Source organism: Typopeltis vanoorti, chromosome 15, assembly GCF_054136105.1.
Source record: "Typopeltis vanoorti isolate ZY-2024b chromosome 15, IOZ_Tvanoo_1.0, whole genome shotgun sequence".
Classification (NCBI taxonomy): domain Eukaryota; kingdom Metazoa; phylum Arthropoda; class Arachnida; order Uropygi; family Thelyphonidae; genus Typopeltis; species Typopeltis vanoorti.
In genome coordinates, this window is record NC_143563.1 from 42,360,088 (window position 1) to 42,373,541 (window position 13,454).

The following is a 13,454-nucleotide window of genomic DNA, read 5'->3' on the forward strand; positions in this document are numbered from 1 at the left end:
GAAGAAACTGAACAAACTAGGGATCTTGGATTGTTAGTAGATAGGAAGTTGAAGTTCAGGGGCCATGTAGCGAAGATTGCAAATACAACTCAAAAGATAATTGCAATGCTGAAATGAACTTTAACATGCAAATATAAGGATGTCATTTTGCCTCTTTACAAGCCGTTGATAAGGCCTCACTTGGACTATTGTGTGCAGGTCTGGTCTCCTGGTTTCCATTGCAATTCTGATACAGTGGAGAGAGAGAGAGAGAGAGTGTGCAAAGGAGAAGTGTTAAAAATAATGATATCAGGATTGTAGAATACTGATAATGAAGACAAACTGAAAATTTGTAGACTGCAGACAATGACAAACAGGAAAAAGAGGGGTGATGTGATTGTGACTTACAAAGTTCTGAAAGGATATACAAATTCATACAGGATTTCAGTTGATGGAATTTTTCATTTTATGGAGGATGGGGAAAGGACAACAGGGCATCCTTGGAAGCTGAAAATTAATGCCATTTCTCTCACAGAGTGGTGTGTGATTGGAATGGATTGCCAGTGGATGTGTGTGTGCAAGCAGTGTGAATGAATTCAAGAATAAGTTTGTTAACTGGTGCATGTAGCCTTCCTCAGCGAGTCCCTGACTCCCTGGAGGTCTCTCTTAATAATAATGATAATAAAGTATATAGCTGCATAAAAGTTTCCTCTATCAAGATCAACTAGTAGTGTATTTTAAATTATGCAATAATTTCAATAGATATTTGTCATTCATTGCAAGTTTATATAAGCTTCTACTTACTCTATTTAACTTACGCATTTGACTAACAGAAATTCCATCTCCTTCCATGACACTTATGTAACAGCTATCATCAATTAGATCTGTTGTATCTGCAAATTCTTCAGGTCCCACAAAGCCACAGCATTCAAACTGTTAAAAGTAAACATGTATATATCCATTTAAATTTGTTTGCATTTCAAAGCTGTTGAAAAGTGCTCTATAGAAATGCTAGCAAATAATTCTTGATTGAAAATATTCACTAACTACACAAATAAAAATTAAAACAGTAACCAGAGAATTTTGTTGTTCTTAGGATGTTTTTAAGAAAACATGAGATTCGGAAGATTAATAGAAGATTCCAAAAAGGAATCGTAGCACTGCGAATCTTTAAACTGGAAGAGTTGACTGTCAACAAGTGTTTAGTAAATAAAATAAGATATTTGGAGTTGACATTCTAATTCAATGTTCGAGGAAACGCTGAATGAAAAGTTTCATCTTCTGTCTTAAGGACACCAGATCTATTTGTTATTTCTACCAGAAAAGGCAAAGAATTAGTAAAATCTGAAACTAAAGTGGCTTAATATGAAGAGCTCTACTTAGATATGTTGTTTATGAAGTAGTAGAATAAACTTCTTTCTCTGGTACAAAAATTAGTAATTTGCATGTCAAATTGAACTGCAAGAGGTAAGAATATTTATACGTCAGTGAAACAAGAGGAATGATTGAAAAAAAAAAAAAAAAAAATCATATGCTAAATAAGGAATTAAAAAAAAAAAAAAAAAAAAGATCCCATGGAAGTGAAGAAGTAGTTCTATGTTTTCAGGAAAGAGCCGAACAAGAAAACTGACTGATAAACATTTTGTTGTGTAAACAAAGTGTTTAGTCTGGTAGACATGATTAAGTATATTTTCAACAAACCAGTTATAGAACGAGTCAGAATGATTAATTATATTTTGTTTGGTAAGAAAATCTGTCAAGTATAGACTTTTTTTTTTTTTTTTTTTTTGAAGGCCTTGGATCCAATTAATTTTGTGTAATTTTATTTAAAATGTATATATAGTTTTAGTTTCATTAAATGTATATATAGTTTTAGTTTCATTAAATGTATATATTTTTTATTTGGTCTCAAGTCAATAATCTTTCAGATTCTAAAAGAAAAAGAGTTAAAAGTCACTGTACCAATTGGAATGAACTCTTCTGTTTTTACTTAACACTCTGTGTAAAACAATCTCTTTACAGAGATAAAAAATAATAAAAATATAAACAGGTGCTCTGCTTTGGAAAACTTATACTTTTATTGAAGAACAAAGAATTGTGAATCAGTGGCATATGTATAATTTTCCTAAGGAAAGTGTCCATGTGATCTGATGTTCAGGAAATGAGATTATGAATATCCTGTCAATAACAAAAATGCATATAATTCTGAAACTTATCAGAACAGTAGGTCTGAATTACAATTTTAATGTACTGATATTTCAGAACATGTGGAATTTCTCTTCCCCCCTTTCTTCTTGCTTAAACCATTATTATGAATTTCATTTAAAATACAACATACTCACATGATCCTGAACTAAGTTTCTTGTGTTCTGGTTCACTTCAGTCCATGCTCGTTGCAGAACATCGGCCATCTAGTTGAGGATGGGAAAAGAGCATTATGTATTTACAGCATAAAAAGTTACAATGTAATTAATAATCAAGATATTGTTTCATATAAAAAAACAACCAAAAGGCTATTAAATATGGGTCTAAGTCTTTCCAACCAGGTTCAAATTCTGTCTATCTCATCTAGAGATGGAGGGAGTTCCCCCCCCCCCCACTCCCAGAAACTAAGGTTTGTTTGTTCTGTCCCTTAGAACAGACAAACCAGTCCTGTGAACACTGATCTACGATCAAAAAATTCTTGTCCTTAGGGAATGCAGCAGAAGAGTAATATATACTGGCTCATGCCCTGTCTTAAGGGATGCATAGGTTGAAGAAGAAAAGGAGTGGTATAATCCATCATATAGAATAACTGAAGGCCGTATCCAATGCATTCAAACTGAGACAATTTGAACTAAAAACTGAACTACAGAGGCTACAAACACTCCTAATAAATATTTTCTTTATATACATCCTTTTTAATTAAGAATTTTACTGATCACTGGTTGTTTTATTTGAACTTGTGATGGAGTATTAATTCTTCTGTTACTTTTTTTTTTATTGTGTTCTATTATTTTGTTGTACTGATGATGCTTTGGATACTATGGATAAAAATTTTACATCAAATAAATATGGAAGTAGTCCATCTAATTTTTTTTGTAACTACATCTACTTATATTCCTATTCTTAATCAGAGTTTAAGCTTCATGGAAAGCATGTCAAAAAATGTAGCACATTGCAAATTATCCTTGGTCCTTTTAAATAGTGAAATAATTTTCCTTTAGGACTTGTCTGTGTTATTTTATTTATGATGACCCCACACGAAAGATCGCAGGGCCTATAACATTACAGTGCAATTCATGTGTGGGTAAGTGATTAAAGAGAAAGAAGTAGTGTCTTGTCGACTTTCCCTAAAAAAATTCCTATTCTTGATTCTCAATTCTCAATATGGCCGTACCTGTGACAAGAATGAAGCTGAGGTCTTGTGGGACAAAGAAATGCAAATGGTGGATGCCAACTTCTTTGTCTCAGCTCTGGTTCTATCTCCCTATTTAAACTCAAAGAAATTTATTTGTTTTCGCTGCGCCACTTTGAGTCCTAGTATATACTGAAATTAAAACCAGGGAGTTAGAGACCAGTCAGCATTCACTCTTCCCAATAAAATTTGTAACTTTGCAATCATGACCTGATCCTTAACTATTTCCCGCCTTTAAGAGGTTCATTTAACTTTTATGAACAAGTGCAGTAACTCTAGACATAAGGAAAACTAACTTCACTGAAATAACAGAACAATTTAATTTCACTAAAATAAAACAAACAAGTCATTTATATAAACTTAGTCAGTCTTTCAATCTGGATACACATACATATCTTATTCTTGCACACATATTTAAACAAAACACTTGAAAATTCATGTTTAAGAATACCAATACTAAATTATAAATCACAGAAATACATTACTTTAAAGCTTATATCACAGAATACCAAAGTTAAAGATTAGTTACTTATTTCTCTCTCTCTCTTAAACACGCTAGGAATCAATCAAAACTTTCCTTAATAGTCCTATCCAATTTAACATTTCTTTCTCTTTTCCAAGATCTGAGTAACATTAATAGTTCCTTTACAAATACATAATACGAAACAATGACATTATTTCTTGCATTTATATTCGGCCACAGTTCTAGGATTGTCCTTTTCCACACACTTCAGATCCTCACAATTAAATTCACAGATTAGAAAATATAAAGTTCGTCTTACCGATTCGCTGCACTAAATCTCTAGGCTACTTCAGATTTTATTTCATCACAATAATACCTTGGCTCTCCTTCTGTAATTTCGAATGGACATCCACATTCTTGTTTTCCACCATTAAGTCTGCTGGGCTTTCTTTATCTCCAACTGGTAGTTTCCTTTGTCTTACGACTATACTTTCCACTAACTAGGGGAACCACGTGGAAGCTTCCCTCCTACCAGTCGGACGATCCATCACACAGGTGAACAGCAGCAGGAAAAACGTCTCCGAGAAAAAATAATACCTTGGCTCTCCTTCTGTAATTTCGAATGGACATCCACATTCTTGTTTTCCACCATTAAGTCTGCTGGGCTTTCTTTATCTCCAACTGGTAGTTTCCTTTGTCTTATGACTATACTTTCCACTAACTAGGGGAACCACGTGGAAGCTTCCCTCCTACCAGTCGGACGATCCATCACACAGGTGAACAGCAGCAGGAAAAACGTCTCCGAGAAAAAAGCCTTGCTAATAGCGATGCACTCGCTTTTAAACTACCTCTCTTTCCCGCTGTTGTTGAATGCGCATGCGTCCTATTCTCCTTGCGTCTCTCGCAGTACATAGCGCCACTCACAGCAACCTAACTAAACTCTCGTAACTTTCTATTCAAAGTAGGGGGGGGGGAAGCACAGTTCTTCACAACAAACTTACTGAAATTGGCCATACACGTATTGTATTTGATTTCTCTTTTCTAACAAAATTGATTGGTTGTTCACATACAAAATATCCGACTAAGTAACTATTTTATATTTTGTATAAAATTTCACAATACTAAATTAAGATTATACAATACTATAATACAATATTATACATAAAAGTTCACTTCTGGTAGATTATTAATTTCTTATTTTAAGCAATAAAATTGTTATGTCTTCCAACATAACAGTAGCCTACGATATATTTCTTAAAGGTTGGATGGAATCGATCTGAGACTTATAAAAAGTGTTGGATGTTGAGATGAAGAGAAGTAATGTTTTGGATGGAAAACAACATCAAGTGTTTTAGAGGCTGAGGAGGCTATGTATATAATATGTTTGTGGCAGGATAAATTGGATGTGACAGTCAGGCCAAGAAGAGAAATCTGATCTTGATAGGAAATTGGAACATATCAAAAGTAAGAGAGCATGATGGACGATGTTTCTTGCAGATAAGGCAGGCCTCAGTTTTTATAGCATTGAACTTTACTATGTTATCTTCACCCCATTTGAGAAGATCAGTGTTTAAGTTATTGGTTATGAAAGATCAAGGCTCCTATCATTTGAGCCAGGGTTTCTCAAATGAGGAAGAGAGATGAGGAGTACCATCACTGGCAAAGCTGTAAATAGCATTTGAAGGCAGAGACTTTCAATGATGTAAAGGAGGAAGCCATCCACCATGCCAATCAATGAATGACTAATGAGGAAGCTGGCAATCCAATCACAGAGTGCTAGCTTGTTCAGGCTTCAATGCCAGACATGATCGAATGCCTTTGAAACATCAAGAGCAATAAAATGGGTTTCTCCAAATCTTCCTGTGGGTTGTGTCCAAGAGGCAAGTGAGATTAGCTAGGTCAGCTGTAGAATGGCAGAATCCAAAGTGGCGATTTCTAATTAACTGACAAGTCTCTAGGAAAAAGCCAGTTGCTGATAATCTTCTCCATCACTTTTGAAAATACTGAAGTCAGAAAAATGGGACAACAGTTAGATAGCTTGGCTGATTTTTGTCACCCTTTTTGGGTACGGGCTAGATTTAGGCTTGCTTCCATGCTGTTGGGTAGATGCCAGTAGAATGTGACAGCAACATAGACGATGCAGGATGGGTGTTAATCCTGAAGCACAACTGACAAAAAAGAATGAGTCCATCTGGACTAGGAGTTCTCTTTTTTTTCTATGTTGCTCCGCCCACGAAGGATTTTTTTATAGGAATATTTTATCAATTTTATATATTTTTGTATTTTTAATTTATTTTTTTTACATAGCCCAGAAACCCTGTCCTAGACCAAACATGGAACTTTTTTCAAGTCACTTCAGGCCTCCAATAAGAGGGGGGGGGGTCTCACATCTGTTGATTAAATTCATTTCATATCTAAAGATGATCACAAAACCTATGCCCATGGCAGGATTCAAACCTGAAGCATGTTGGTTGGAGAGCAGATATGCTAACCACTCGGCCAACCAGGCTGGCCTTATTAGTATCAAGGTTTTTTTGATGTCTTGGCAGAAGTTCAGGAGGCATGTAGTGGGTAGTTTGTGGTAGTGTGGGAAGTAATTTGTTTTGGTCATCCAGGAAAGAGTTGGAAGAAAAAAAACTGAAGTTAAAAGGTTAGTCTTTACCTTGGGTGAGGGTACCAGTGTCATCAGGATGACAGAAAGGTAGGAACAGAGAAAGGCAGAGGTTACACCCAACAGCCTTAACAAGGAACCAGAAAGTTCAACTGCAGGATGCAAGTTGATTGCATTTCTTTCTTACGAAGTCTACTATCTTGAAATGGTTGATAACTTATTTTTCATACTTTTTTTGAGCTGTTGTGTAGGTTAAACAAGAACCTGGAGTTTTTAATTTAAGCCATTAAACGTATGCTATATTTTTATCATGGACTGCAGAAGTGCGTTTTTTTTTTTTTTTTTTTTTTAATTTGAGAACCAGGTTTAGATATAGATCAGGAGTTTGCAGGTGGGAATGAAGGCTCATTCCAGTGAGGATTATTTCAGTTTTTAGTTCAGTACAGGTGTCTGGATCAAGAGAGTGAAGGCAGTAATCTTTCACTAGGTTTTTTTTTTTTTTTTTTTTTTTTTTTTTTTACAAATGAGTTTATAACTTGCAGTATTCTCATACAGAAGTTTAATTTACTTGTCAACAATTCTTGGAATCCCTCTTCTAATATTTAATAACATGGATAAATTAGTTAATATATCTAGCTTTATCATTCAAGACAAAATTTTGGTATTATGAAAGTCATGACCGTGGTGTTTCTCTGAGAAACTTGCCAATAATGAACATTTTTCATTTACAGATGAAGGCCTACATTCTATTTCTTCAGAAAACATCAACTGAATTTGTTTTGTATCTGCATTGACACTTTTCAGAGCAAAACTGCCTCCTCCTAAACTATCATTTCCTGAAATGAAGTCTTAAATCTCAAATGAAAAGTCTTAAAATCAGAGCTGATAGGCTCCTGATTATATTTCAGGTGCAAACTTTGTTTGCTTACACTTGGATCAAGGATTAAACCAAGTATATAATTTCTTGGTATCTTTAATTTATAGACAAAACAGTAGTCATACAAGATAAGAAGAATACTTGGATATGATTTCCTTACTGTTGCATTATTTTTCTACTTACTGCCCTTTCTTGTCTTATCCTGTTAGTCAGATTAAACTTGAACTGACTGATAATGTCTCCAACTGAGATGAAGATTTAAAGATGAAACTCAAGACCTTCGACACATCATCTACAAATCTGACATTCCTTTAAGATCTATCATCAATTGTAATTGCTATCTTGCTTATAAAGTTTCTAAGTACCTTAATTACTATCTACCTTCAGAAGGGAAATCTGCTTCACATATTAAGAATTCTTTAGACTGTACAAACAAATCTGTAATCATGTCAAACTTTTGATTCTTTTTGGCTATTTTAGTATTCAAGATAAATCATATCAACAGACTGAAGGTACAGCAATGGGAAAGCCTCTTTCTTCTACATTTGCTAACTACTTTATGAAGAACTTCAAAGAAAAGTCTCCTTAATTATATTTTTCCTAAACCTGCACTCTAGTACAGATATGTGAACAACATTTGCTGTGTGAGATGGTTCTCCATTAGATTTAGAACTTTTCATCTCTAAAATAAATATTATTCATTCTAGGACTCAGTTCACTTTAAAGGAAAGGGAAAAACAGCCTTTATGGATTTATTGATTCTTCATCAAATGGATGGTAGTCTACAATTCTCTATGTTTTGAGAAAATACATCCTGATATATTCATGCTACATCCCACCATCATTCTAGTACAAAAATCTGGATTACCAGAATCTTGTTACATTTTGCTCCTGCTTTATGCTCTACAGAGAATTTATCACTTCGACAATGTCATATTACATGAAATTAATTTTTAAAAAATGGTTTCTCTGAGTCCTTTATTAAGGCTTTCAACAATTATAGGCCCTTGGCTCAAGAAGACCTCTCTCATATTCTTCTTCCATATTTTAAGGAATACTGGAATATACTGCAAAAGTTCTGAGGTCCCTCAACATCAGTCCTTTCGTCCTATCATGAAAATGTCTTCACTTAATGACAAGCTTGCTCCACTAAATTTTCAGGTATTTACCAAATTCCTTGCTCTTATAGCTCATTTCAGTCAATCTGGTAGATATGCTGCTGTCCATCATGAAGAACATATTTTATAACCCACACCATCAACCCAAGCAATCTGATTGGACATGGGTGAACATGCAACCTCTACAAAGCAGTTTTGTGGAAGAGTTACAATCCTACACAAGAGCAGATTCCTTGTGGAATATCTATATACAAAGTTGCGAGACCTTTTTTTATTACATCTTCCCAAATTTGAACAGATCAGATGGCCTTCAGTTATCCTCCCATGGATGCATCACTGAACTGAAACCTTTTGGCTCTTTATTTTAGTAAATACTTTACGCGCCGACCGAGAGTTCGCTTATGAAAAATACATCTCTCCGACACTTCGAGTTCCTTAGTGCTGAACAAGAGTTTTTGCGCTCTTAAGGTTTCTGCCTGGTCTCTGAGGAGAATCAACCAGTTTGAAACAGCTGTCAGGCCAGTGAAACCTTATCAAAATAGACCAATAAAAGGTGAATATATGGATGCTTGGGCAAGCGATCATGTTTTCTATAAGATCTGCGCTAGGGCAGCTCGTAAATGCTGGCGAGTGTATTCCTAAGTTCTCTGGTCAAATTTCATAAGAAATTCATAGTTTCTAAATTTGGCTTTGCAATAATGCTGGATTTAATATCCACTTGGTTTATATAACTGATAAATGATGTTTAAATAAACATTTGCAAGGCCTCTTATATAAACTCTTATATAAAAATATCTCAAATAAACATTTGCATCTGCCTCTCCTTCCCCCAGTTGTCTGGGGGAAGGAGAGGCAGACAACTGTTTGAAGTAGATGCTATTTCAAGTCACATGCCTATACAATTTTACATCAAGTATAGATGCTTAAGTATTGCTATGCTATGGTTAATGACTCCTGTTCATTACCTTACCCATTCATATCATATATTTGTCTTTCAGTATGTGTGTGCATGCTGTTTTCTAGAGCAACAATTAAAATGGACATTTTTCTATTATTACTAACTATTATGAACCTGCACTTGACTTAGTATACATCAAGTAATTAAAGCTAGAATTACAATTGGCATTATAAGCCACTTTTTATTAGGAACACCTTCCCATTTAAGATGGTGAGGTGTTGCTAAATAAAGTGATCGCTTAGTGTAATTTTTCACTCATCCAACTGATTGAAACAAGAAAAATTATTAGCAAAACTTTGAAATCATTGTGCCAAAATTTATTCTATCAACAATTCTAAAAAAATTACAACATAATGCAATTTTAAATTTGTGCACATGATATAAGTTTACATATTTAGTTTGGTTGTCACAATGTCTTACCTTTGTTTTCATAACATTTAGTGCAATTATGCCTCCTATTTCAGAAACCACAGACAGGACAGAGAATATCAGGAACTGGGGGAAATAAGAAAAAACTAAATACAAAAATTACCAGCATTAATAAATAGCATGCAATTATTCTTTAAATTATCAATTAATAAGATAATACTGAAGAACCATTCTAAAAATAGTTTGAAAATGCAATGAAAATACATCCGTGACATAATTCATGAAGATATAAGAGCAAAATATCCTGCTATAACAATTTTTTCATAATGACAAAAATTTCTTAAACCATAAATATGATATATGCTAATAAAACAAATTTCTCTGGTGGTGTACAAGATAGTACAGTACCGGAGAAAGTTTCTAATCATGACGCTTGCAAAATATAAGATCAAACTTGGCTCTACCAATAAGATCATTGGTAGAGCCAAGTTTGCCATTCTTCCCTTTTTAGGTTGCTTACTTACCAGTTTCAAGGTGGAGAGAGAGTAGTAAGGACGTCTGTCAAGCCCTTAAATGTTCAAAAATTGGTTAACAGATCAGTGACAAAAAGTGTTTAGAGAAGATATCCAGGAGGTAGGTGGTTAAAATAATACACCTCAAAGGTTCAGATTTAGAACCAATGTTATTTAATAAATTTGGGTGCAAATGCATAAACTCACTTATGACATTAAACTGGAAAGAATAAAGTGTATCTGTGTACCCACACTAAATGGAGAAGCATTGAAAAAAAGTACTGAATATGATTTGCATGATGAAAGAAAACTTCTTTTGAAAGAGGAAGTTATAACCTTATAAAAGTCACTTGTCAGACTAATAAGCAATTATGACTCATTATGCTAAGAAAATTAAAGGTATTAATAAAATACTTACTGTGTGAGTGTGTGAGAGAGGAGATTTTATTATGACAAGAACATGAACTTAACAAGAGAAGCAAAAGAGAAAAAAAATCAAATCAAGAGTATAATATTTTCACAGATGTAACAAGGACAGCTGAACCAAAAGGCATTTGGCTAAACAATGATCCTACTAGGGACGGGAGGAATCCCAGCCAAAACAATTATGACCATAAGCCCAGTGGATTAAGTCTGCTGACTCATATGATGTTTTCCAGCTGGTTTGGCCAGTTTTGTGGCAGAACCAGCTGGAAACCAATATATGTTAATGTACCCTCCATTAAGTAACAATCAAATGATAAACGGATAGTTAATGTGTAATTAGCCATCAAAGAGACCACAATTAGATCAGAACCAGAATAAGTGAAGGAAAAAACATCAGGATACCAAACAATTGAGAATGAATTGGTCATTTGGGACAATCAATGAACTGAATTCTGTCTCTTGAGGAAATATAAACACGAGATACTATTTCTAGAATTTGCATCAACTTTAAGAAAAAACTACCAAAACCTCAAATTTGGTTGCATGAAGCTGCCTCAAATTTGGAGCAATCATCCTCAGAACTTCAGCCCAATATCCAAGAACGCCATTCTAATCCACTAGGGGACATTGTTTAGGACTTTAGGCTCACCTTTTGGTTGCCATTTGCTTCAGCCTCTTTACCACTGTAGTGCATTCATGCTGTTAGCATAAGTTAGTTTGTACACTGTTCCCTGAATGGCAATTACTTTGCAGAAATATTTAATGTATTGTAATAAATATTCAGTCTACATTACAATTTCCTTAATAAAAACAGCCATTACTTTCATAGTTGGAACTGAAAAAAACATTTCAGCTAAGAATAAGTGCTTTGTAAAGAAAGTCAATGCAAGTCATTCAAATCCAACTACAAAACAATAAATGAAAGAAGCCAAGAAATTATATTCTTAGTTAAATCCTTTATCCAAGTGTAAGCAAACAATGTTTGTGCAGGAAGTAACTTCATGATTGAGCTACTTGTATATGGAGGCTAATGACTTCACATCAACTACCTTATATTATAAATTAATTAAAGATTATTCCTGCAGAGGTTTCTGTGGCTAAGCAGTTCAATATAGTTATTCTAGTTTTGTGACCACATGTTTATTAAAGAAAACTGTTTTTAAAACTAAAAAAGTACTAAAAACAACACCCGACAAGTTTTGTTAGTCGTCAGACAACATCTTCAGGGGTAAAGAGAACTAAAAATTTAAAGCACAAACTACTAGAAATTACGAAAATTAGTTCATTTGTTGGTATTGTGAACATCTAAACAGTTCGTTAAAAAAATGAATAACAGATTTATACAACCATTAATGCATGTTAGCTGGGAGACAATGCTATTTGTTGTCATATTCCGTGGTTCACACTCACTCTGTCCAAAGTCTGAAATTGGTAAATTTTTAATAAACGATGACCAAACTTGATTTAAAATCAAACCTTAGTTTTTGTTGCATTGCATAGGAATTTTAATCATATTTCTGCCTCTTTGAATTTTCTTGTGAAACAATTCTTATCTATATAGGACATGTTTGTTCTATCCCAGGGTACATCATGACCGGTAGAGGTTGTGTGAAATGCCAATCCTGATTTATATTCTCTCTTATTTTGTACATCCTTTTGATGTTCGCTCATGCGGATTTCTCCCAATCTTCCCTCCAAATAGCAGATGCCACAGGAACAGTGAATATTATATTATAAACCTCTGGTTTTTTCATTAGGCAATGTGGAGGTTTCAAAGGATGAAGAGATCTTGATATTTTTTCAAGTGGCAGGAAAGTCATTTTTATATTATATTTGTAGAGAAGTTTGGCTAATTTATCTGTTACATTCTTGATATAAGGAAGGGTGGCTGCGTTCTTGAAATCTTCTTTATTTAAGTTTCTTGTAGGTGCTGTATTGAGAATTTTCTTAATTAACTTAGTATTGAAACCATTCAGTTGTAGGATCTGTGTTAAGTTGTATTTCTTCTTTTTTCCATGTTTCTTCTGTAATGGGGATGTTGTATGCTTTACCTATAAGGTTTTTAATTAGGCCGATTGCTTAGGGTAGAGATGTGAAGTAGCATGCAGAAATCTTCCTGTGTTTGTTGGTTTTCTATAGATGGAGAACGATAATCTGTTTTTTCTTTCATTTATTTCTATAAGAATGTCTAGAAAAGGAAGTTTTTTTATTTTCTTCTAGTTCCAGAGTGAATTTTATGTTAGGATGCAAGTTATTAAGATAGTCTTGAAATGTAGTCAGTTCCTGGCCAAACAATAAAGATATCGTCTACATAACGGAGCCATATTTTTGGTTTTTGTGCCAGTTTTGTAAAGCATTATTTTCAAAATTTTCCATGTAGAGGTTTGCTAGAGCTGGTGAGAGGGGTGAACCCATTGCTAGTCCTTCTTTTTGTTCCCAGAGTTTGTCTTGATAAAGGAAGAACGTGTTTTTTATGCAATGCTTGTAGAGTTGTACAATGTCCGGTGGGAAGAGATTTTCTAGGATGTTTACTGTTTCATTTCTTGGAATCTTGGTGAAAATGCCGACTACATCTAAACTTGCTAATATGTCTGAAGGATCTATGTGTATATCTTTTACTTTTTCTATGAAGTCTGTGCTGTTCTTAATGAACGATGGTGTTTTTCCTATATGTGGTAAAATCAAGTTTGTAAGGTGTTTTGCCAAATTTGAGGTAGGAGAGTCCCTTCCGTCCACTATCTGTC

The 13,454-nt window shown here is 34.1% G+C and overlaps 1 protein-coding gene across 1 annotated transcript in view; it reads right to left on the bottom strand.

The window, feature by feature from the left end:
- The window catches only part of LOC150098699 (tetraspanin-18-like), a 71,839-nt gene that overhangs the window by 22,599 nt on the left and 35,786 nt on the right, over positions 1-13,454 (bottom strand). The window contains exons 5-7 of the mRNA XM_090404962.1: positions 9,824-9,898; positions 2,322-2,390; positions 784-912 (exon numbers count right to left, since the gene is read on the bottom strand). Of these exons, the coding sequence (XP_090261088.1) occupies positions 784-912; positions 2,322-2,390; positions 9,824-9,898 (273 nt within the window). The remainder of the gene's footprint in view (positions 1-783; positions 913-2,321; positions 2,391-9,823; positions 9,899-13,454) is intronic.